Source organism: Electrona antarctica, assembly GCF_951216825.1.
Source record: "Electrona antarctica genome assembly, chromosome: 7".
NCBI classification, from domain to species: domain Eukaryota; kingdom Metazoa; phylum Chordata; class Actinopteri; order Myctophiformes; family Myctophidae; genus Electrona; species Electrona antarctica.
The window spans coordinates 3,870,868-3,895,889 of NC_136812.1; the positions used below are offsets into that span (position 1 = coordinate 3,870,868).

General features: G+C 46.1%; 1 protein-coding gene across 1 annotated transcript in view; it reads right to left on the reverse strand.

The window, feature by feature from the left end:
* prdm5 (PR domain containing 5) overlaps window positions 1–25,022 on the reverse strand; it is a 116,610-nt gene that overhangs the window by 12,044 nt on the left and 79,544 nt on the right. Inside the window, exon 13 of the mRNA XM_079506175.1 lies at window positions 4,261–4,372. Within this exon, the coding sequence (XP_079362301.1) occupies window positions 4,261–4,372 (112 nt within the window). The remainder of the gene's footprint in view (window positions 1–4,260; window positions 4,373–25,022) is intronic.

A 25,022-nucleotide genomic window follows, 5' to 3' on the forward strand; every position in this document is an offset into this window, starting at 1 on the left:
GCAGATATACAAGCGCCACAAACTTAGTACATAATAGCCAAGGTACAGAATATGGATGAAGGGGTACAAAATGTATTTGCAAAATGTATAGCTGAGGAGGACCCCCTGGAGCACCTCCAAGGACCCCCGAGGGGTCCCTGGACCTCACTTTGAGAACCACCGGTATAGCGAGGCCTGTGATCTGGCTTGTTGTGGAACAAACACAACTACAAACACACACGCAACTATAAAACACACACACACACAACTCCAAACGCATGCACGCACGCACACGTGTCCTCAGATCTTCCCTGTGCGCGGGGCGGGCTCAGAGCGCAGCAGAGCAGAGCTCCTGGCCGTTCCCCAATGCGTTCCCTAAATGACATTTAGTTTGCTGCCCACAGCAGTGACTTCATGTTGCCTTCTGTTGTTCGTCAGTGCTCGGCCCATATATCGCTAGCGCTCGCTGGCTTGGCAGCTGAGGAAAGACAGACCTTTGGGGGAACGTATTAGGGGACGGACGGACGGACGGACGGACGCGGCGGCATCTCTCAAACACAACGGTTCAATCAGGCACGCTGCTGCGGCGCCCAGGGACCTGTTTACCTGCCTGTATGCGTTCTGCTGGCCAGACATCACCGTACAGTGTGGAAGACTGAACGTACAGCTAGCATTATACTGTTCAGTAATACCACCACCACCGCTTTGAGAGGCATGGGAGTGTGTGTGTGTGCGTGTGTGTGAGAGAGAGAGAGAGAGAGAGAGAGACAGAGAGAGAGACAGAGAGACAGACAGACAGACAGACAGACAGACAGACAGACAGACAGACAGACAGACAGACAGACAGACAGACAGACAGACAGACAGACAGACAGACAGACAGACAGACAGACAGACAGACAGACAGACAGACAGACAGACAGACAGACAAAGTGATTATTGGTAGCAGAGCAGTGCATCAGTGTGGTTGGTTGTTTTATGAAGAGGACAATATGACAGCACAGTACAGTAGTTAACTGTGTGTGTACTTCTCTATGTGTGTCACCTGTAAGCAATAATGACAACAATAACAATAAAACAACAATCATTCCAAGGATTTATCTGCACCACACATGCACACCAGTTATGCAGTAAACCCTGGTCTTTGCTATGCTAGGCAATCTAATTTAGATGTTCGATAGAAATAAAAGACTTCCATGACCCAGGGGGTAGCGGGAGTGATGTCCAGACTTCTGTACGCCATGCTTGATTTAGACCAGTGGTTTCCAACCCTTTTCACATCAAGGTCCATTATTTATTATCATTATTATTATTATTATTTATCAGAGTTACTGTGTGGGGGAATTAGCAGACAGCTCTCTCTCTCTCTCTCTCTCTCATGCACGCTCCACGTTGTAATTAGCAGGCAACAACAGTGCAACACTATCTCTCTCTGTTTCTAGCACAACAGCGCCACTTTTGCCCCTATTGGTACCCTAAACCTATAGGGGATGGACATATGGAGGGACAGACATTGCTGCTCCTTGGAGTGGTTGCACCACTCAAAAAGACCAGACACGTTTCTAGAGCTCTCCCACCACAGAGGACAGAGCTCCCTGCTTCAGTAACCTCATGAGCTTCAGGCAGGACTACCTGCTCTCCCACCACAGAGGACAGAGCTCCCTGCTTCAGTAACCTCATGAGCTTCAGGCAGGACTACCTGTCAACAAAGCATCTGCCGTACAGCCAGATAACTATTACATTTATGCTCAATAAACTATTCAATCATATTCCACAATCTCTGAATGCCATAATATATCTGTAGCGTCTGGAACTATCACACACCTACTGAATGACAAGACAGGAAGCTGTCATCAGTTCCCTTTTGGTGTTTTAAGCATTATGTCAAACTTTAGCTATTGATCTACAAGCTCATAGCGCGGCACCGAGTGCCGCGCTATGAGCTTGTAGATCTGCTATATTTGAAAGATCGTCAAAATGTGCCGCAAATCTTTGAATATATATTTTTTCAGAGCGAACATTTTTTACTCAGATCTTTGCTTCTGGGAGGGTCCCTGGAATGACATATTTTCAGATGGGGGTCGGCGACCAAATACATTTGTGGGTGTCCTTGACTAGCCTGGCTAATAAGCCAGACCGAATCAGCCGTTGGCAAAAAAAAAAAAAACGGTCTGGAGAGGCTCAATTGTACGCCGATTTCCTACACCAGAGAACTGGTGTGGGCAATCGGGACACGGTATGCAATATGGGCGGGCTTTGGTACAGTGACGTTCAATGCTCGAGACCTTTGACTGACAGTAGCTCTGACCAATTGCGTCAAAGAGAAAATGTTTGAACCCACCCCCCGGGAAACAAGCTCCATACACAGCATCTCCAGACTCAAATACCACACGACAGTGTGATTTGAGTCTGGCTTATTAGCCCGGCTAGTCCTTGACATGAAAATGTTTGAGCACCACTGACATAGAAACATAGGGGTTCAGAAAACTGTCGACATTTGTAGAATCGTCCTCAGGTCTAAATGTTATAATAAAATATAGAGTATGGAGGGAGAGACCACCTCCAAGCACCGCAGTGCAAATGTACTGTAGCTTGTTCTATATGGTATTAACACGGAGTCAACCAACCGTAGCGTTTGATTAAAATAAAACATTTTATTTATTGAAAACACTTCCAGATGGAAGCTTTTAAAGAGTTACTGACTGTTGTAATGGAAGATATAGTGAAGTCACCGTTAAGACTCTGGCCGACTGTCCTTCTTACTGTCTCTCACCGCACGCACGCACGCACGCACGCACGCACGCACGCACGCACGCACGCACGCACGCACGCAGGCACGCACGCACGCACGCACGCACGCACACACGCAGGCAGGCACGCACGCACGCACGCACGCACGCACGCTCGCACGCACGCTCGCTCGCTCTACGTGCACAGTAGCTTTGCACATCCTTCGCTGTGAACATCCATAAAGTTGCACGTGTGCTGCTGTGTGTCCAGCGGACACTTCATGTATCTTGTGCTGGAACATAATAGAAGTTCCCTGGTGGTTGGACAACTATTTGCTAATGGCCAGCTGCTCCTGCTGCTGCTCTATACAGCTCCACCGCATCGCACCGTTCTCCGCATGCCTCTCTCTCACACACTGGATGGTTACGGACGGCTACAGCAGTAGTGGAAAGAAAAGTACTCGCATGTACTTCATTACTGAAGTGAAAGTATCAATGCTGCAAGGTAAAAGTGCTCCGTTATTGAATTCAAAATGTACTCGAGTTAAAGTATTTACATCAAAATGTACTTAAAACACACACTCATTCAAGCAGGCTGTGCACACGTGCACATGATGACACAATGAGAAGACGCCGTGCAAACTCACAATCCATGAGCTTGCATTTCTCTTTGTCCTTTTTTTCATCAAATGTGGGGAAATACCGAGTCATTTCCAGAGAATACCTAAACGCTGGCATCACAGTCACCCCGGGCGTACAGCAGGCGTACCGGCTCTGTCTGGGATTCCTAAACGCAAGCTCAGTAAACTATTGCCTAAACGGTTAAACCTAACCTTATTCCTATAACATTAAGCTCAGTAAAACTATGCCTGAACTTATTTCTAACCTTATTCTCAGGAAAACAAATAAAAGGAATACAAGAACCTCCCCACCGAGTGGTCTGCGGGAAAAACAATGAGGAGGAAGGACAAGTCGTGCTGTGGAATGAAGACATACAGTTGGGTGCCACCGATATTGTCCCTTATCATTTGACCCATTTAGGCCTGACCTCAACATTAAAAAAAATCCTTCTAAATCCTCCAGTTTTCTGAAATAAATATTTTCACGATTTTTCAAAAATAGCAGACCTACAAGCTCGTAGCGCGCCACTCGGTGGCGCGCTATGAGCTTGTAGATCTGCTATTTTTCAATAGCTAAATTATAACATAATGTTTAAAACACCAAAAGGGGTTCCCACCCAAAATGGGATAACTGTCCTTTTGCGCAGATCACGCAAACCTCAGCAAAAAGAAAAGGCCAATATCGATGGCCTCCAACTGTATCTTTGCTGCTATCTGCTCTTCTAATGGTTGTAACAGATCATTTTACTTAGTGATAGCTGTCTGTAATGGAAACAATCCATATTTCACAATGCTTTATATCATCAGTGTTTTCCCTGGCTTTTCAATCAAACCGACCTTTTGCAACGCTGACAAAGGTCAAAATCTTTGAAAAATAGAAACAAGAATTTGAATGACTGTAGTTTTGTGCGGTTGTGCGTGCTAGGACTTACGCGAGTGTGCGTGCGGATGTGCATCTTCAGTCCGTCGTTCTTGCTGAAGGCCTTGTCACAGTATGGACACTGGTAGGGTCTCTCACCTGGAGGTACAAATGAAGGAAAAACACTGCATGAGGAGCAATGCTGTTGTGCTGACTTTTATTCATCTAAACGTTTGTCCAGCACCAGCAACGAACTGGATGTGCACAACTCACAAGCAACAACAACAACAACCGAATACGTATGCATGTATGAGCACAAACACATAATATAAAACGGATAGACAAGATAAACAAAGAAAAACAAAAATAAAACAAACAAAAAAATATATATATATTTTACACGACCAAACACGTAGCATCATCAACCGTATCATATGTATACTAAGACAGTGAACAATCAAAAGGGCATCATTGCCTGACCATGGACCACATCCAGGACCTGCAACATGACCGAGGAACACGTTCCAATCATATTTATGTAACTGATTATTCATCTTAAAAGATAACTTCTCCAAAGCAGCCACAATCGCAACTCACTGTTCTGAACTATGACTGTACGTACTGCCAGCCCTGTAGCCTAAGGCCCCCCCCTTATCTCCCTCCCTCTCCACCTCTCCCTCTCCCCCTCTCTCTCCCTCTCTCTCTCTCTCTCTCTCACTCACTCCCTCCCTCCCTCCCTCCCTCCCTCTCTGTCCCCTGTGGTCGGTGCACATAGCGTGCTATGTGGGCTGCCATTGGCCCACATAGCGTGTGCTATCAGATCAGAGGGCCTATGGGGCCGCAGCGTGCCGTTATCCACCGCGGCGTGATCAAAGAGGCGAAGCGGAGCGCGGCAGAACTCCTGCAGATCCTATCGGAGGCCTCGCTGCGCCGTCCGCAAAGAGGAAGTGACAGGCTGTCAGTCAAACGGGGGCCGCCAACACGTGGATCTGTTTACGGGCCGGGCCGATCCACAGGCCCGATACGGAGGGGCTTGATTACTGATCTACAGAGGGAACCACCAGGCTGATACAATACCCAGTCCATTTAACCCCTTGATTACTGATCTACAGATGGAACCACCAGGCTGATACAATACCCAGCGTCCATTTAACCCCTTGATTACTGATCTACAGAGGGAACCACCAGGCTGATACAATACCCAGCATCCATTTAACCCCTTGATTACTGATCTACAGAGGGAACCACCAGGCTGATACAATACCCAGCATCCATTTAACCCCTTGATTACTGATCTACAGATGGAACCACCAGGCTGATACAATACCCAGCATCCATTTAACCCATTGATTACTGATCTACAGAGGGAACCACCAGGCTGATACAATACCCAGCATCCATTTAACCCCTTGATTACTGATCTACAGATGGAACCACCAGGCTGATACAATACCCAGTCCATTTAACCCCTTGATTACTGATCTACAGATGGAACCACCAGGCTGATACAATACCCAGTCCATTTAACCCCTTGATTACTGATCTACAGATGGAACCACCAGGCTGATACAATACCCAGCGTCCATTTAACCCCTTGATTACTGATCTACAGAGGGAACCACCAGGCTGATACAATACCCAGCATCCATTTAACCCCTTGATTACTGATCTACAGATGGAACCACCAGGCTGATACAATACCCAGCATCCATTTAACCCCTTGATTACTGATCTACAGATGGAACCACCAGGCTGATACAATACCCAGCATCCATTTAACCCCTTGATGACTGATCTACAGATGGAACCACCAGGCTGATACAATACCCAGCATCCATTTAACCCCTTGATTACTGATCTACAGAGGGAACCACCAGGCTGATACAATACCCAGCATCCATTTAACCCCTTGATTACTGATCTAGAGGGAACCACCAGGCTGATACAATACCCAGCATCCATTTAACCCCTTGATGACTGATCTACAGAGGGAACCACCAGGCTGATACAATACCCAGCATCCATTTAACCCCTTGATTACTGATCTAGAGAGGGAACCACCAGGCTGATACAATACCCAGTCCATTTAACCCCTTGATTACTGATCTACAGATGGAACCACCAGGCTGATACAATACCCAGCATCCATTTAACCCCTTGATTACTGATCTACAGAGGGAACCACCAGGCTGATACAATACCCAGCATCCATTTAACCCCTTGATTACTGATCTACAGATGGAACCACCAGGCTGATACAATACCCAGCGTCCATTTAACCCATTGATTACTGATCTACAGAGGGAACCACCAGGCTGATACAATACCCAGCGTCCATTTAACCCCTTGATTACTGATCTACAGAGGGAACCACCAGGCTGATACAATACCCAGTCCATTTAACCCCTTGATTACTGATCTACAGATGGAACCACCAGGCTGATACAATACCCAGCGTCCATTTAACCCCTTGATTACTGATCTACAGATGGAACCACCAGGCTGATACAATACCCAGCATCCATTTAACCCCTTGATTACTGATCTACAGAGGGAACCACCAGGCTGATACAATACCCAGTCCATTTAACCCCTTGATTACTGATCTACAGAGGGAACCACCAGGCTGATACAATACCCAGCGTCCATTTAACCCATTGATTACTGATCTACAGAGGGAACCACCAGGCTGATACAATACCCAGCATCCATTTAACCTCTTGATTACTGATCTACAGATGGAACCACCAGGCTGATACAATACCCAGCATCCATTTAACCCCTTGATTACTGATCTACAGAGAGAACCACCAGGCTGATACAATACCCAGCATCCATTTAACCCCTTGATTACTGATCTACAGAGGGAACCACCAGGCTGATACAATACCCAGCGTCCATTTAACCCCTTGATTACTGATCTACAGAGGGAACCACCAGGCTGATACAATACCCAGCATCCATTTAACCCCTTGATGACTGATCTACAGATGGAACCACCAGGCTGATACAATACCCAGTCCATTTAACCCCTTGATTACTGATCTACAGAGGGAACCACCAGGCTGATACAATACCCAGTCCATTTAACCCCTTGATTACTGATCTACAGATGGAACCACCAGGCTGATACAATACCCAGCATCCATTTAACCCCTTGATTACTGATCTAGAGAGGGAACCACCAGGCTGATACAATACCCAGCGTCCATTTAACCCCTTGATTACTGATCTACAGAGGGAACCACCAGGCTGATACAATACCCAGCATCCATTTAACCCCTTGATTACTCCCCAGTGCCTCCCCAGTGTCTCCCCAGTGCCAGTGTCCCGCCAGTGCCTCCCCAGTGTCCCCACAGTGCCTCCCCAATGGACCCCCCAGTGCCTCCACAAATCCTGCTTGGGGCGCCAGATTGCTCAGGACCGGCCCTGCTCTGGGGAGCCCGGGATCGAACTGGGCCACTCTACCTCCTGAGCCACTGCTGCCCAAATACATACTGTATAGGCGAGGCACATTTTGGGGGTCCTTGACATGGAAAGGTGTGAGCAGTGAACACCAACGATATAGAAACATACATTTTTCAGAAAACGGTTAGGATTAGGGCGACTGTGGCCCAAGAGGTAGAGCAGGTCGTCCAATGATCCATGGGTCGGCGGTTCGAATCCCGGCTCCTCCTGGCTACATGTCGAAGTGTCCTTGGGCAAGACACTGAACTCCAAATTGCTCCCGATGTGCTGGTTGGTACCTTGCATGGCTTCCGCCGCAATCGGTGTGTGAATGTGTGTGTGAATGTGTGTGTATGAATTGGTGAATGAATGTAATGCACAATCTATGTAAAGCGCCTTGGATAAAGGTGCTATATAAATGCACCATTTACCATTTATTTAGAATCAGCACTCGGCTCTTAATGGGTTAACCCGTGAGACTGGAGACTAATGGGTTAACCCGTGAGACTGGAGACTAATGGGTTAACCCGTGAGACTGGAGACTAATGGGTTAACCCGTGAGACTGGAGACTAATGGGTTAACCTGTGAGACTGGAGACTAATGGGTTAACCTGTGAGACTGGAGACTAATGGGTTAACCTGTGAGACTGGAGACTAATGGGTTAACCCGTGAGACTGGAGACTAATGGGTTAACCCGTGAGACTGGAGACTAATGGGTTAACCCGTGAGACTGGAGACTAATGGGTTAACCCGTGAGACTGGAGACTAATGGGTTAACCCGTGAGACTGGAGACTAATGGGTTAACCCGTGAGACTGGAGACTAATGGGTTAACCCGTGAGACTGGAGACTAATGGGTTAACCCGTGAGACTGGAGACTAATGGGTTAACCCGTGAGACTGGAGACTAATGGGTTAACCCGTGAGACTGGAGACTAATGGGTTAACCCGTGAGACTGGAGACTAATGGGTTAACCCGTGAGACTGGAGACTAATGGGTTAACCCGTGAGACTGGAGACTAATGGGTTAACCCGTGAGACTGGAGACTAATGGGTTAACCCGTGAGACTGGAGACTAATGGGTTAACCCGTGAGACTGGAGACTAATGGGTTAACCCGTGAGACTGGAGACTAATGGGTTAACCCGTGAGACTGGAGACTAATGGGTTAACCCGTGAGACTGGAGACTAATGGGTTAACCCGTGAGACTGGAGACTAATGGGTTAACCCGTGAGACTGGAGACTAATGGGTTAACCCGTGAGACTGGAGACTAATGGGTTAACCCAGGAGTGGGCAACTTTGACGATGGAGAGGGCCACTATATTTCAACACTCACTCCCTAGGGCCATATATTACTGTCGTAGCAAAAATAGCCGATCTACAAGCTCAAAACGCGTCGCGCTGCGACGCGTTTTGAGCTTGTAGATCGGCTATTTTTGCTATATTCGAAATGAAATCTTGAATTAATTTTTGCTCATTTTGAATTGGAATCCTGAAAATTAACATTTTTATGTAATTTCAAATGCCTTTAATTATACTTGATTATACTTGTTGAGCAATGAGCTACTAATTTAGACTGAAGTAATTCAAGCGGGTCATGTTTGCATGTCGTGGAATTGTAACAGTTGAAACCAATATATCAGTATTCTGATATTAACCTGAGGGCCGCATTAAGTGAAGGTGGGGGCCGCATGTGGCCCCCGGGCCGCCAGTTGCCCACCCCTGGGTTAACCCGTGAGACTGGAGACTAATGGGTTAACCCGTGAGACTGGAGACTAATGGGTTAACCCGTGAGACTGGAGACTAATGGGTTAACCCGTGAGACTGGAGACTAATGGGTTAACCCGTGAGACTGGAGACTAATGGGTTAACCCGTGAGACTGGAGACTAATGGGTTAACCCGTGAGACTGGAGACTAATGGGTTAACCCGTGAGACTGGAGACTAATGGGTTAACCCGTGAGACTGGAGACTAATGGGTTAACCCGTGAGACTGGAGACTAATGGGTTAACCCGTGAGACTGGAGACTAATGGGTTAACCCGTGAGACTGGAGACTAATGGGTTAACCTGTGAGACTGGAGACTAATGGGTTAACCCGTGAGACTGGAGACTAATGGGTTAACCCGTGAGACTGGAGACTAATGGGTTAACCCGTGAGACTGGAGACTAATGGGTTAACCTGTGAGACTGGAGACTAATGGGTTAACCTGTGAGACTGGAGACTAATGGGTTAACCCGTGAGACTGGAGACTAATGGGTTAACCCGTGAGACTGGAGACTAATGGGTTAACCCGTGAGACTGGAGACTAATGGGTTAACCTGTGAGACTGGAGACTAATGGGTTAACCTGTGAGACTGGAGACTAATGGGTTAACCTGTGAGACTGGAGACTAATGGGTTAACCCGTGAGACTGGAGACTAATGGGTTAACCCGTGAGACTGGAGACTAATGGGTTAACCCGTGAGACTGGAGACTAATGGGTTAACCCGTGAGACTGGAGACTAATGGGTTAACCCGTGAGACTGGAGACTAATGGGTTAACCCGTGAGACTGGAGACTAATGGGTTAACCCGTGAGACTGGAGACTAATGGGTTAACCCGTGAGACTGGAGACTAATGGGTTAACCCGTGAGACTGGAGACTAATGGGTTAACCCGTGAGACTGGAGACTAATGGGTTAACCCGTGAGACTGGAGACTAATGGGTTAACCTGTGAGACTGGAGACTAATGGGTTAACCCGTGAGACTGGAGACTAATGGGTTAACCCGTGAGACTGGAGACTAATGGGTTAACCCGTGAGACTGGAGACTAATGGGTTAACCCGTGAGACTTAACCCATTTAGACCTGAGGACGATTCTAAAAAACATTCTTCTAAATCATGACAGTTTTCTGAAAAACCTATGTTTCTATGTGTCAGTGGTGCTCAACCTGTCAGTGGTGCTCAACCTGTCAGTGGTGCTCAACCTGTCAGTGGTGCTCAACCTATGTTTCTATGTGTCAGTGGTGCTCAACCTATGTTTCTATGTGTCAGTGGTGCTCAACCTATTTCATGTCAAGAAAATGATATGAAATTGGCCGCCGACCCCCATCTGAAAATAATGTCGTTTCAGAAGCAAAGATTTGAGTTAAAAACCTTGAAAGAATATATATTCAAAGATGTGCGCCACATTTTCAAGATTTTTCAGAAGTAGCAGATCTACAAGCTCATAGCTTGTAGATCTGTGGCTTTTCAATAGCTAAAGTATAACACCAAAGGGCGTTCCCGCGCTGAATGGGTTAAACCAGCGCTTTAGGTTTTTTTAAACACCGTGAGAGTGAAACGATGCTCAGCCTTTTCAAATCCACAAAGAAATCTATTGTACGGTTTTACTGGCCAGTACATGTGAGGACATACTGTATAAAAGACTGGCTGTTGGCAGTGGAGCGTCTATTCCAGCTCCGTGCCGTGGTGTTCGACTAGCCGCTATCAATCTATTGTTAAATACGTCTCATTGGTAATGACTGACCAATGAAATGGAAACAAGCAGGAAAAGAGCCAGTGGATCGGACGTGAATATAAAGGCTGTAGTGGATCTCGCGTCATTTCTGGGATCAGGAATAATGGAAGGGTTTTTTGTTTTGTTTTGGACGTCGTCTGACTCTGCTCTGAATTAAAGATCTTCTGTAAATAGAACAGCTCCCAGGGGACTACTGTCCACGCAATAGTAACTTCATAAAAAACCTTTAAAAAGAGAGACACAGCAGTGTGTGTGCGTGCGTGCGTGCGTGCGTGCGTGCGTGCGTGCGTGTTGCAATCTAATCTCCCATCCTGCTCTGCAGCAGCAGCGGTGGCAGCGTAATGGCTCTTCAGCGGCTAATTGTGGAACAGGAAAGCGAGTGGTTTTTATTGATGGGGGAGATGTTTAGGCCCTTGTAGATAATAAGGTTAATTAGCTGTGTTTCCCTGGGATTCGGATAGAAAAAGAAAAAACATGCAAAGATGGTTATTAACTAAATTTGGGCGGGAACCCCTGTTGGTGTTTTAAAGCATCATGTTATACTTTAGCTATTGAACAATAGCAGATCTACAAGCTCATAGCGCTTGAACATAATGAACAGAATGAACATTTTAACTCAAATCTTTGCTTCTGGGGAGGTCCCTGGAACAACATATTTTCAGATGGGGGGGGCGGAGGCATATTACATATAATTGTTGGGGTCCTTGACATGAAATATTGAGCACCACTAATAGAGAAACATAAAGGTTTTTCAGAAAACTGTCTTGGATTTTGAAGACATCTTTTTAATTTCGACGTCAGGCCTAAATGGGTTACATCAAGGGGGGCCGTCCTGAGACTATAGACTCGGAGGTGATGAACATTATTAGGTCTCAGTTCAAACATATTAAAAATCCAATCCAATCCAGGATCGACACATTGTGGTGCAGGACGGATGACACAGATTTGTATTCATCCTCTCTCTCTCGGGTGGAAACCTCATAATGTGCAAAACTGTTACTAAAGGATTCAAATAAAGAGAGCGTGTAGATCTGCTACTTCTGATGCTTTTGTGTGACCTAGTGTGATCAAGTACGATGTTCATTTACAAAAACAAAACACACACACACACACACACACACACACACACACACACACACACACACACACACACACACACACACACACACACACACACACACACACACACACACACACACACACACACACACACACACACACACACACACACACACACACACACACACACACACACACACAACTTTGGGGCACCGACCGATGGCTTAGAATGACTGACGTAAGGCTACTACCACACAAGCTGAATTCAGGTCAAAAATACCTTTTTTCCTGTGATGTTATTGGCTACCGTCTCCAGACACCCCCCCCCCCCCTCCCCCCCCCCCCTCCCCCCGTTTCAATATAACGCTGTCTAGCGCTTCACAGATGCAGTGCATTTCACCAGCAGCCCCGCCCCCACACCAGAGGGCTTTCCAGAAACAAACAGAGTCGAGTGCTTCCAAAGCCAACTCCAGAGGAACGTGTCGACCACGCGGCCTCTCCAGGGTTAGCGTGACATCTACGCGAGACAAGAAAAGAGCCTATTTTACACATTCAGCAACATGTGCTGAGGGAGGGGTGGGTGGGGGGGGGGGGATAGAGAAATCCCCCTCCTGCTCCATTTCAGCCTCTGGGAGGCCTTTTGTTGACAAACAGGAAAATCTGAATCCCAGATGTGTTTGGAGACAGAAGAGGGAGAATGTTGGGTCTTATGTAGCATGCGTTGTGTGCGTCGTATCGGGTTCAGTGTCCGCTAGCCGCTAGCTAGCCTTGGGGAGTCCTGGGGAAAGGGTTAGTGTGCTACGGTAACGGTAACAGTGACGGAGCGCAGTGCGGCAATAATCACATGTGATTATTTTGGGGAGTCCCCAGTTCAAATGTTATTATTTTGGGGGAGTCCCCAGTTCAAATGTTATTATTTTGGGGGAGTCTCCAGTTCAAATGTGATTATTTTGGGGGAGTCCTCAGTTCAAATGTTATTATTTTGGGCGAGTCCCCAGTTCAAATGTTATTATTTTGGGGGAGTCCTCAGTTCAAATGTTATTATTTTGGGGGAGTCCCCAGTTCAAATGTGATTATTTTGGGGGAGTCCCCAGTTCAAATGTGATTATTTTGGGGGAGTAACCAGTTCAAATGTGATTATTTTGGGGGAGTCCCCAGTTCAAATGTTATTATTTTGGGGGAGTCCTCAGTTCAAATGTTATTATTTTGGGGGAGTCCCCAGTTCAAATGTGATTATTTTGGGGGAGTCCCCAGTTCAAATGTGATTATTTTGGGGGAGTAACCAGTTCAAATGTGATTATTTTGGGGGAGTCCCCAGTTCAAATGTTATTATTTTGGGGGAGTCCCCAGTTCAAATGTTATTATTTTGGGGGAGTCCTCAGTTCAAATGTTATTATTTTGGGGGAGTCCCCAGTTCAAATGTTATTATTTTGGGGGAGTCCTCAGTTCAAATGTTATTATTTTGGGCGAGTCCCCAGTTCAAATGTTATTATTTTGGGGGAGTCCTCAGTTCAAATGTTATTATTTTGGGGGAGTCCTCAGATCAAATGTTATTATTTTGGGGGAGTCCTCAGTTCAAATGTTATTATTTTGGGGGAGTCCCCAGTTCAAATGTTATTATTTTGGGGGAGTCCTCAGTTCAAATGTTATTATTTTGGGGGAGTCCCCAGTTCAAATGTGATTATTTTGGGGGAGTCTCCAGTTCAAATGTGATTATTTTGGGGGAGTCCTCAGTTCAAATGTTATTATTTTGGGCGAGTCCCCAGTTCAAATGTTATTATTTTGGGGGAGTCCTCAGTTCAAATGTTATTATTTTGGGGGAGTCCCCAGTTCAAATGTGATTATTTTGGGGGAGTCCCCAGTTCAAATGTGATTATTTTGGGGGAGTAACCAGTTCAAATGTGATTATTTTGGGGGAGTCCCCAGTTCAAATGTTATTATTTTGGGGGAGTCCCCAGTTCAAATGTGATTATTTTGGGGGAGTCCCCAGTTCAAATGTTATTATTTTGGGGGAGTCCTCAGTTCAAATGTTATTATTTTGGGGGAGTCTCCAGTTCAAATGTTATTATTTTGGGGGAGTCCTCAGTTCAATTGTTATTATTTTGGGGGAGTCCCCAGTTCAAATGTGATTATTTTGGGGGAGTCCCCAGTTCAAATGTGATTATTTTGGGGGGGGTCCCCAGTTCAAATGTGATTATTTTGGGGGAGTCCTCAGTTCAAATGTGATTATTTTGGGGGAGTCCTCAGTTCAAATGTGATTATTTTGGGGGAGTCCCCAGTTCAAATGTTATTATTTTGGGGAGTCCCCAGTTCAAATGTGATTATTTTGGGGGAGTCCCCAGTTCAAATGTGATTATTTTGGGGGAGTCCCCAGTTCAAATGTGATTATTTTGGGGGAGTAACCAGTTCAAATGTTATTATTTTGGGGGAGTCCCCAGTTCAAATGTTATTATTTTGGGGGAGTCCCCAGTTCAAATGTGATTATTTTGGGGGAGTCCCCAGTTCAAATGTTATTATTTTGGGGGAGTCCTCAGTTCAAATGTTATTATTTTGGGGGAGTCTCCAGTTCAAATGTTATTATTTTGGGGGAGTCCTCAGTTCAATTGTTATTATTTTGGGGGAGTCCCCAGTTCAAATGTGATTATTTTGGGGGAGTCCCCAGTTCAAATGTGATTATTTTGGGGGGGGTCCCCAGTTCAAATGTGATTATTTTGGGGGAGTCCTCAGTTCAAATGTGATTATTTTGGGGGAGTCCTCAGTTCAAATGTGATTATTTTGGGGGAGTCCCCAGTTCAAATGTTATTATTTTGGGGAGTCCCCAGTTCAAATGTGATTATTTTGGGGGAGTCCCAGGTCAAATGTGATTATTTTGGGGGAGTCCTCAGTTCAAATGTTATTATTTTGGGGAGTCCCCAGTTCAAATGTGATTATTTTGGGGGAGTCCTCAGTTCAAATGTGATTATTTTGGGGAGAGTCCCCAGTTCAAAAGTGATTATTTCGGGGATTCCCAGTTCAAATGTGTAACCACGGAACTATACACCTTCCCACCGTACCAACACACCAGGCCAGTGGTCCCCAAACCTTTTTGGCCGTGTACTCCCTGTTACCTCCTGACCTAGCTGACCTACCCCAGCGCTCGTCTCGTCTCGAGGAAGTGCACTCGTCTCGAAATGTTTTGTATATGATTATGGCAAAATAATGACACATGCAGCTGCTGTATACTCCCACAGCTGCTCTATACATCTCCTTACAACAGTGTTTTACCAGCTTTTTGCCTTTGTGTTAAATAACACCATGAAACAGCCATTACCCTTTTCATGTCACACACACACCCCCTAGAAAGCATTCGCGCAATACAAGGGGTGCACGCAACACAGTTTGGGAACCCCTGCACTAGGATATACACTTAGTGCACTGCACACCACTCAACAGTACACTAGGCCCTAGTGTACTCACTAGTGTACTCACTAGTGTACTCACTAGGGGGTTCACCACTCAACCTGAGTACACAAGGCCCTAGTGTACTCACTAGGGGGTTCACCACTCAACCTGAGTACACAAGGCCCTAGTGTACTCACTAGGGGTTCACCACTCAACCTGAGTACACAAGGCCCTAGTGTACTCACTAGGCCCTAGTGTACTCACTAGGGCCTAGTGTACTCACTAGGGGTTCACCACTCAACCTGAGTACACAAGGCCCTAGTGTACTCACTAGGGGGTTCACCACTCAACCTGAGTACACAAGGCCCTAGTGTACTCACTAGGGGGTTCACCACTCAACCTGAGTACACAAGGCCCTAGTGTACTCACTAGGGGTTCACCACTCAACCTGAGTACACAAGGCCCTAGTGTACTCACTAGGCCCTAGTGTACTCACTAGGGCCTAGTGTACTCACTAGGGGTTCACCACTCAACCTGAGTACACAAGGCCCTAGTGTACTCACTAGGCCCTAGTGTACTCACTAGGCCCTAGTGTACTCACTAGGGCCTAGTGTACTCACTAGGGGGTTCACCACTCAACCTGAGTACACAAGGCCCTAGTGTACTCACTAGGCCCTAGTGTACTCACTAGGGCCTAGTGTACTCACTAGGGGGTTCGTGACGCAAGCGCCAGAATGTGACACAACTTTAAGACGCAAAGGAAAAAGAGAACGGTGGTTGGCGGTTGTAAACGAAGCCGTGTTGTAAACGGAGCTCGTCGCGCACAGGACAAATATCTCCCCCCGTCGTCAGCAACACGGAGCATTGTCTTCAGGCACGTATAACGGATGCTCTCGCACAGCAGACACACAGCAGTAGTAATAGTAGTAGTAGTACCCTCCTAAAAAAACATGCCTTATACGAGACTTGGCCGCGCTCGACTCACGAGCAACACAACTCCTCCCCAGCCGGGGGGGGGGAAAGAAAAAGAAACGAAATGCCACTTTTTTTAGGGACTGAAATAGAAACACATTCCAAGAGAGAACGTGTCTATTATTCAGCCGAGATGGAGAGGGCTTTGTGTCCATCCTGGTGAGCATTATACACAGTAACTGGAAACCCAACCTCCACTTATTGCACAGATTGAAGCAGATTGTTTGGGGATTATCTGGGGTGGCGGGGGCACGCTGGTGGTGCCTGAGCTTTGTGTGTGCGCGTGCGTGTGCGCGTGCGTGCGGGAGATGGTAACTGATTTAGCATGTGCTGTAACAGTACACCATCTCTGTGACCCAGGGTGCACCCCCCCCTCCACCCCCTGGTGCGGCCCTCACACTCCTTGTCTGCTAATCGATCCGTTTGGCACCCCTCGTGTATTGTAGTGTAGTGCGCGCGTGTGTGTGTGCGTGCGTGCGACTGTGTGCGCGTGTGTGTGTCTGGTTAGCAGATGGTCTGCCTTGTCGCCGGCCCGCTGCACAGCGCTGGTGTTATGGAGAATGCTTTGTAGCTCCGGGGCTCCGGTCTGAAAGACATTAGCGCTGTCCGTCACAAATTAATTCCCGGCTTCCTCCCTCCCGGTCCGGTCCAGACCCAGACCGCGGCCGCCCTCCACTGGCCCTCTCCCTCTCCCTCCCTCTCTCCCTCTCTTTCTCCCTCTCTCTCCCCCTCGGGGGGGAGGGGTGGAGATAAAGCGATAGCGATCTGTTGGTCCCGATAAGACGTCGCCTTTGATCGAGCCGTAAGAAAACGCCCGACAACTTTTTACACTTGACCTTTGCGTTACGTCCCCCGAGGGCACACGGGGTAGGATTCTATACACCGCTTTCCTCAAACCATTCTCCGTCACGTGAGTGTGATGTAACACGCACGTCACACACATCCCTGAGGACGCCATTCACAAATCACCATGGAGCAAAACTTCCCCCTGATTATTGTGGTGAAAACGGCATCAATCATAATATTGGCACTGACAATTTTACGACGAAAGTTTCTTATTCGGTCATTGATTTAGGGTAAAATAATTAGCCTATAATTGCTAGTTTCAGTGATGTGGGGAACTTATTTTGTCTTTTTTTCACAGCACTTATTTTGCATGCGTGTTCATCTCCCCCTGCGGCCGCTGTGCTCCTGAATGCAGCGGTTGGTTCCATGGTGAATGATGGCTGAACTATAGTACCAGGGTTGGTTCCATGGTGAATGATGACTGAACTATAGTACTAGGGTTGGTTCCATGGTGAATGATGGCTGAACTATAGTACTAGGGTTGGTTCCATGGTGAATGATGACTGAACTATAGTACTAGGGTTGGTTCCATGGTGAATGATGGCTGAACTATAGTACTAGGGTTGGTTCCATGGTGAATGATGGCTGAACTATAGAACCAGGGTTGGTTCCATGGTGAATGATGACTGAACTATAGTACCAGGGTTGGTTCCATGGTGAATGAGGACTGAACTATAGTACTAGGGTTGGTTCCATGGTGAGTGATGACTGAACTATAGTACCAGGGTTGGTTCCATGGTGAATGATGGCTGAACTATAGTACTAGGGTTGGTTCCATGGTGAATGATGGCTGAACTATAGAACCAGGGTTGGTTCCATGGTGAATGATGACTGAACTATAGTACCAGGGTTGGTTCCATGGTGAATGAGGACTGAACTATAGTACTAGGGTTGGTTCCATGGTGAATGATGGCTGAACTATAGTACCAGGGTTGGTTCCATGGTGAATGATGGCTGAACTATAGTACCAGGGTTGGTTCCATGGTGAATGATGGCTGAACTATAGTACCAGGGTTGGTTCCATGGTGAATGATGGCTGAACTATAGTACCAGGGTTGGTTCCATGGTGAATGATGGCTGAACAATAGTACCAGGGTTGGTTTCTATGGTGAATGATGGCTGAACTATAGTACTAGGGTTGGTTCCATGGTGAATGATGGCTGAACTATAGAACCAGGGTTGGTTCCATGGTGAAGGATGGCTGAACTATAGTACCAGGGTTGGTTTCTATGGTGAATGATGGCTGAACTATAGTACTAGGGTTGGTTCCATGGTGAATGATGACTGAACTATAGTACTAGGGTTGGTTCCATGGTGAATGATGGCTGAACTATAGTACTAGGGTTGGTTCCATGGTGAATGATGACTGAACTATAGAACCAGGGTTGGTTCCATGGTGAATGATGACTGAACTATAGTACCAGGGTTGGTTCCATGGTGAATGATGACTGAACTATAGTACTAGGGTTGGTTCCATGGTGAATGATGACTGAACTATAGAACCAGGGTTGGTTCCATGGTGAATGATGACTGAACTATAGAACCAGGGTTGGTTCCATGGTGAATGATGGCTGAACTATAGTACTAGGGTTGGTTCCATGGTGAATGATGACTGAACTATAGTACTAGGGTTGGTTCCATGGTGAATGATGACTGAACTATAGAACCAGGGTTGGTTCCATGGTGAATGATGGCTGAACTATAGTACTAGGGTTGGTTCCATGGTGAATGATGACTGAACTATAGTACTAGGGTTGGTTCCATGGTGAATGATGACTGAACTATAGAACCAGGGTTGGTTCCATGGTGAATGATGGCTGAACTATAGTACTAGGGTTGGTTCCATGGTGAATGATGACTGAACTATAGTACTAGGGTTGGTTCCATGGTGAATGATGGCTGAACTATAGAACCAGGGTTGGTTCCATGGTGAATGATGACTGAACTATAGTACCAGGGTTGGTTCCATGGTGAATGATGGCTGAACAATAGTACCAGGGTTGGTTTCTATGGTGAATGATGGCTGAACTATAGTACTAGGGTTGGTTCCATGGTGAATGATGGCTGAACTATAGAACCAGGGTTGGTTCCATGGTGAAGGATGGCTGAACTATAGTACCAGGGTTGGTTTCTATGGTGAATGATGGCTGAACTATAGTACTAGGGTTGGTTCCATGGTGAATGATGACTGAACTATAGTACTAGGGTTGGTTCCATGGTGAATGATGGCTGAACTATAGTACTAGGGTTGGTTCCATGGTGAATGATGACTGAACTATAGAACCAGGGTTGGTTCCATGGTGAATGATGACTGAACTATAGTACCAGGGTTGGTTCCATGGTGAATGATGACTGAACTATAGTACTAGGGTTGGTTCCATGGTGAATGATGACTGAACTATAGAACCAGGGTTGGTTCCATGGTGAATGATGACTGAACTATAGAACCAGGGTTGGTTCCATGGTGAATGATGGCTGAACTATAGTACTAGGGTTGGTTCCATGGTGAATGATGACTGAACTATAGTACTAGGGTTGGTTCCATGGTGAATGATGACTGAACTATAGAACCAGGGTTGGTTCCATGGTGAATGATGGCTGAACTATAGTACTAGGGTTGGTTCCATGGTGAATGATGACTGAACTATAGTACTAGGGTTGGTTCCATGGTGAATGATGGCTGAACTATAGAACCAGGGTTGGTTCCATGGTGAATGATGACTGAACTATAGTACCAGGGTTGGTTCCATGGTGAATGATGACTGAACTATAGAACCAGGGTTGGTTCCATGGTGAATGATGACTGAACTATAGAACCAGGGTTGGTTCCATGGTGAATGATGACTGAACTATAGTACTAGGGTTGGTTCCATGGTGAATGATGACTGAACTATAGTACTAGGGTTGGTTCCATGGTGAATGATGACTGAACTATAGTACCAGGGTTGGTTCCATGGTGAATGATGACTGAACTATAGAACCAGGGTTGGTTCCATGGTGAATGATGGCTGAACTATAGTACCAGGGTTGGTTCCATGGTGAATGATGACTGAACTATAGTACTAGGGTTGGTTCCATGGTGAATGATGACTGAACTATAGAACCAGGGTTGGTTCCATGGTGAATGATGACTGAACTATAGAACCAGGGTTGGTTCCATGGTGAATGATGGCTGAACTATAGTACTAGGGTTGGTTCCATGGTGAATGATGACTGAACTATAGTACTAGGGTTGGTTCCATGGTGAATGATGACTGAACTATAGAACCAGGGTTGGTTCCATGGTGAATGATGGCTGAACTATAGTACTAGGGTTGGTTCCATGGTGAATGATGACTGAACTATAGTACTAGGGTTGGTTCCATGGTGAATGATGACTGAACTATAGAACCAGGGTTGGTTCCATGGTGAATGATGGCTGAACTATAGTACTAGGGTTGGTTCCATGGTGAATGATGACTGAACTATAGTACTAGGGTTGGTTCCATGGTGAATGATGGCTGAACTATAGAACCAGGGTTGGTTCCATGGTGAATGATGACTGAACTATAGTACCAGGGTTGGTTCCATGGTGAATGATGACTGAACTATAGAACCAGGGTTGGTTCCATGGTGAATGATGACTGAACTATAGAACCAGGGTTGGTTCCATGGTGAATGATGACTGAACTATAGTACTAGGGTTGGTTCCATGGTGAATGATGACTGAACTATAGTACTAGGGTTGGTTCCATGGTGAATGATGACTGAACTATAGTACCAGGGTTGGTTCCATGGTGAATGATGACTGAACTATAGAACCAGGGTTGGTTCCATGGTGAATGATGGCTGAACTATAGTACCAGGGTTGGTTCCATGGTGAATGATGACTGAACTATAGAACCAGGGTTGGTTCCATGGTGAATGATGGCTGAACTATAGTACCAGGGTTGGTTCCATGGTGAATGATGACTGAACTATAGAACCAGGGTTGGTTCCATGGTGAATGATGACTGAACTATAGTACCAGGGTTGGTTCCATGGTGAATGATGACTGAACTATAGAACCAGGGTTGGTTCCATGGTGAATGATGGCTGAACTATAGTACCAGGGTTGGTTCCATGGTGAGTGATGACTGAACTATAGTACCAGGGTTGGTTCCATGGTGAATGATGACTGAACTATAGAACCAGGGTTGGTTCCATGGTGAATGATGGCTGAACTATAGTACTAGGGTTGGTTCCATGGTGAATGATGGCTGAACTATAGTACCAGGGTTGGTTCCATGGTGAATGATGACTGAACTATAGAACCAGGGTTGGTTCCATGGTGAATGATGACTGAACTATAGTACCAGGGTTGGTTCCATGGTGAATGATGACTGAACTATAGTACCAGGGTTGGTTCCATGGTGAATGATGGCTGAACTATAGTACCAGGGTTGGTTCCATGGTGAATGATGGCTGAACTATAGTACCAGGGTTGGTTCCATGGTGAATGATGACTGAACTATAGTACCAGGGTTGGTTCCATGGTGAATGATGGCTGAACTATAGTACCAGGGTTGGTTCCATGGTGAATGATGGCTGAACTATAGTACCAGGGTTGGTTCCATGGTGAATGATGGCTGAACTATAGAACCAGGGTTGGTTCCATGGTGAATGATGACTGAACTATAGAACCAGGGTTGGTTCCATGGTGAATGATGGCTGAACTATAGTACCAGGGTTGGTTCCATGGTGAATGATGGCTGAACTATAGTACTAGGGTTGGTTCCATGGTGAATGATGACTGAACTATAGTACCAGGGTTGGTTCCATGGTGAATGATGACTGAACTATAGTACCAGGGTTGGTTCCATGGTGAATGATGACTGAACTATAGTACCAGGGTTGGTTCCATGGTGAATGATGACTGAACTATAGTACCAGGGTTGGTTCCATGGTGAATGATGACTGAACTATAGTACTAGGGTTGGTTCCATGGTGAATGATGACTGAACTATAGTACCAGGGTTGGTTCCATGGTGAGTGATGACTGAACTATAGTACTAGGGTTGGTTCCATGGTGAATGATGACTGAACTATAGAACCAGGGTTGGTTCCATGGTGAATGATGACTGAACTATAGAACCAGGGTTGGTTCCATGGTGAATGATGGCTGAACTATAGTACTAGGGTTGGTTCCATGGTGAATGATGGCTGAACTATAGTACCAGGGTTGGTTCCATGGTGAATGATGACTGAACTATAGTACCAGGGTTGGTTCCATGGTGAATGATGGCTGAACTATAGTACTAGGGTTGGTTCCATGGTGAATGATGGCTGAACTATAGAACCAGGGTTGGTTCCATGGTGAATGATGACTGAACTATAGCACCAGGGTTGGTTCCATGGTGAATGATGACTGAACTATAGTACTAGGGTTGGTTCCATGGTGAATGATGGCTGAACTATAGTACCAGGGTTGGTTCCATGGTGAATGATGACTGAACTATAGTACCAGGGTTGGTTCCATGGTGAATGATGACTGAACTATAGTACCAGGGTTGGTTCCATGGTGAATGATGACTGAACTATAGAACCAGGGTTGGTTCCATGGTGAATGATGGCTGAACTATAGTACCAGGGTTGGTTCCATGGTGAATGATGGCTGAACTATAGTACTAGGGTTGGTTCCATGGTGAATGATGACTGAACTATAGTACTAGGGTTGGTTCCATGGTGAATGATGACTGAACTATAGTACTAGGGTTGGTTCCATGGTGAATGATGACTGAACTATAGAACCAGGGTTGGTTCCATGGTGAATGATGGCTGAACTATAGTACTAGGGTTGGTTCCATGGTGAATGATGGCTGAACTATAGTACTAGGGTTGGTTCCATGGTGAATGATGGCTGAACTATAGTACTAGGGTTGGTTCCATGGTGAATGATGACTGAACTATAGTACTAGGGTTGGTTCCATGGTGAATGATGGCTGAACTATAGTACTAGGGTTGGTTCCATGGTGAATGATGACTGAACTATAGTACCAGGGTTGGTTCCATGGTGAATGATGGCTGAACTATAGTACCAGGGTTGGTTCCATGGTGAATGATGGCTGAACTATAGTACCAGGGTTGGTTCCATGGTGAATGATGACTGAACTATAGTACTAGGGTTGGTTCCATGGTGAATGATGGCTGAACTATAGTACTAGGGTTGGTTCCATGGTGAATGATGGCTGAACTATAGTACCAGGGTTGGTTCCATGGTGAATGATGACTGAACTATAGTACTAGGGTTGGTTCCATGGTGAATGATGGCTGAACTATAGTACCAGGGTTGGTTCCATGGTGAATGATGACTGAACTATAGTACTAGGGTTGGTTCCATGGTGAATGATGACTGAACTATAGTACCAGGGTTGGTTCCATGGTGAATGATGGCTGAACTATAGTACTAGGGTTGGTTCCATGGTGAATGATGACTGAACTATAGTACCAGGGTTGGTTCCATGGTGAATGATGGCTGAACTATAGAACCAGGGTTGGTTCCATGGTGAATGATGACTGAACTATAGAACCAGGGTTGGTTCCATGGTGAATGATGACTGAACTATAGTACCAGGGTTGGTTCCATGGTGAATGATGACTGAACTATAGTACTAGGGTTGGTTCCATGGTGAATGATGACTGAACTATAGTACCAGGGTTGGTTCCATGGTGAATGATGACTGAACTATAGTACTAGGGTTGGTTCCATGGTGAATGATGACTGAACTATAGAACCAGGGTTGGTTCCATGGTGAATGATGACTGAACTATAGTACCAGGGTTGGTTCCATGGTGAATGATGGCTGAACTATAGTACCAGGGTTGGTTCCATGGTGAATGATGGCTGAACTATAGTACTAGGGTTGGTTCCATGGTGAATGATGACTGAACTATAGTACCAGGGTTGGTTCCATGGTGAATGATGGCTGAACTATAGAACCAGGGTTGGTTCCATGGTGAATGATGGCTGAACTATAGTACTAGGGTTGGTTCCATGGTGAATGATGGCTGAACTATAGAACCAGGGTTGGTTCCATGGTGAATGATGACTGAACTGTAGTACTAGGGTTGGTTCCATGGTGAATGATGGCTGAACTATAGTACTAGGGTTGGTTCCATGGTGAATGATGACTGAACTATAGTACCAGGGTTGGTTCCATGGTGAATGATGGCTGAACTATAGTACTAGGGTTGGTTCCATGGTGAATGATGACTGAACTATAGTACCAGGGTTTGTTCTATTCATACTCGGGTTTGTTACTAAACTACTACATCGTTTTAGGTGATAAGGTGACCAACGAAAACTACAACATGACGTCACTGAGCCGCGGTGGTAAGAAAACTACAACATGGCGTCACTGAGCCGCGGTGGTAAGAAAACTACAACATGACGTCACTGTACCGCGGTGGTAAGAAAACTACAGCATGACGTCACTGAGCCGCGGTGGTAAAGAAAACTACAACATGACGTCACTGAGCCGTGGTGCTAAGCGCTTCACCGCTCATTAGGGCTGTGCATCTTTGGGTGTCCCATGATTCGATTCCGATTCTTGGGGTCACGATTCGATTCAACTCGATTCTCAATCCAAAAACGTTTTTTTTTAATTCAAA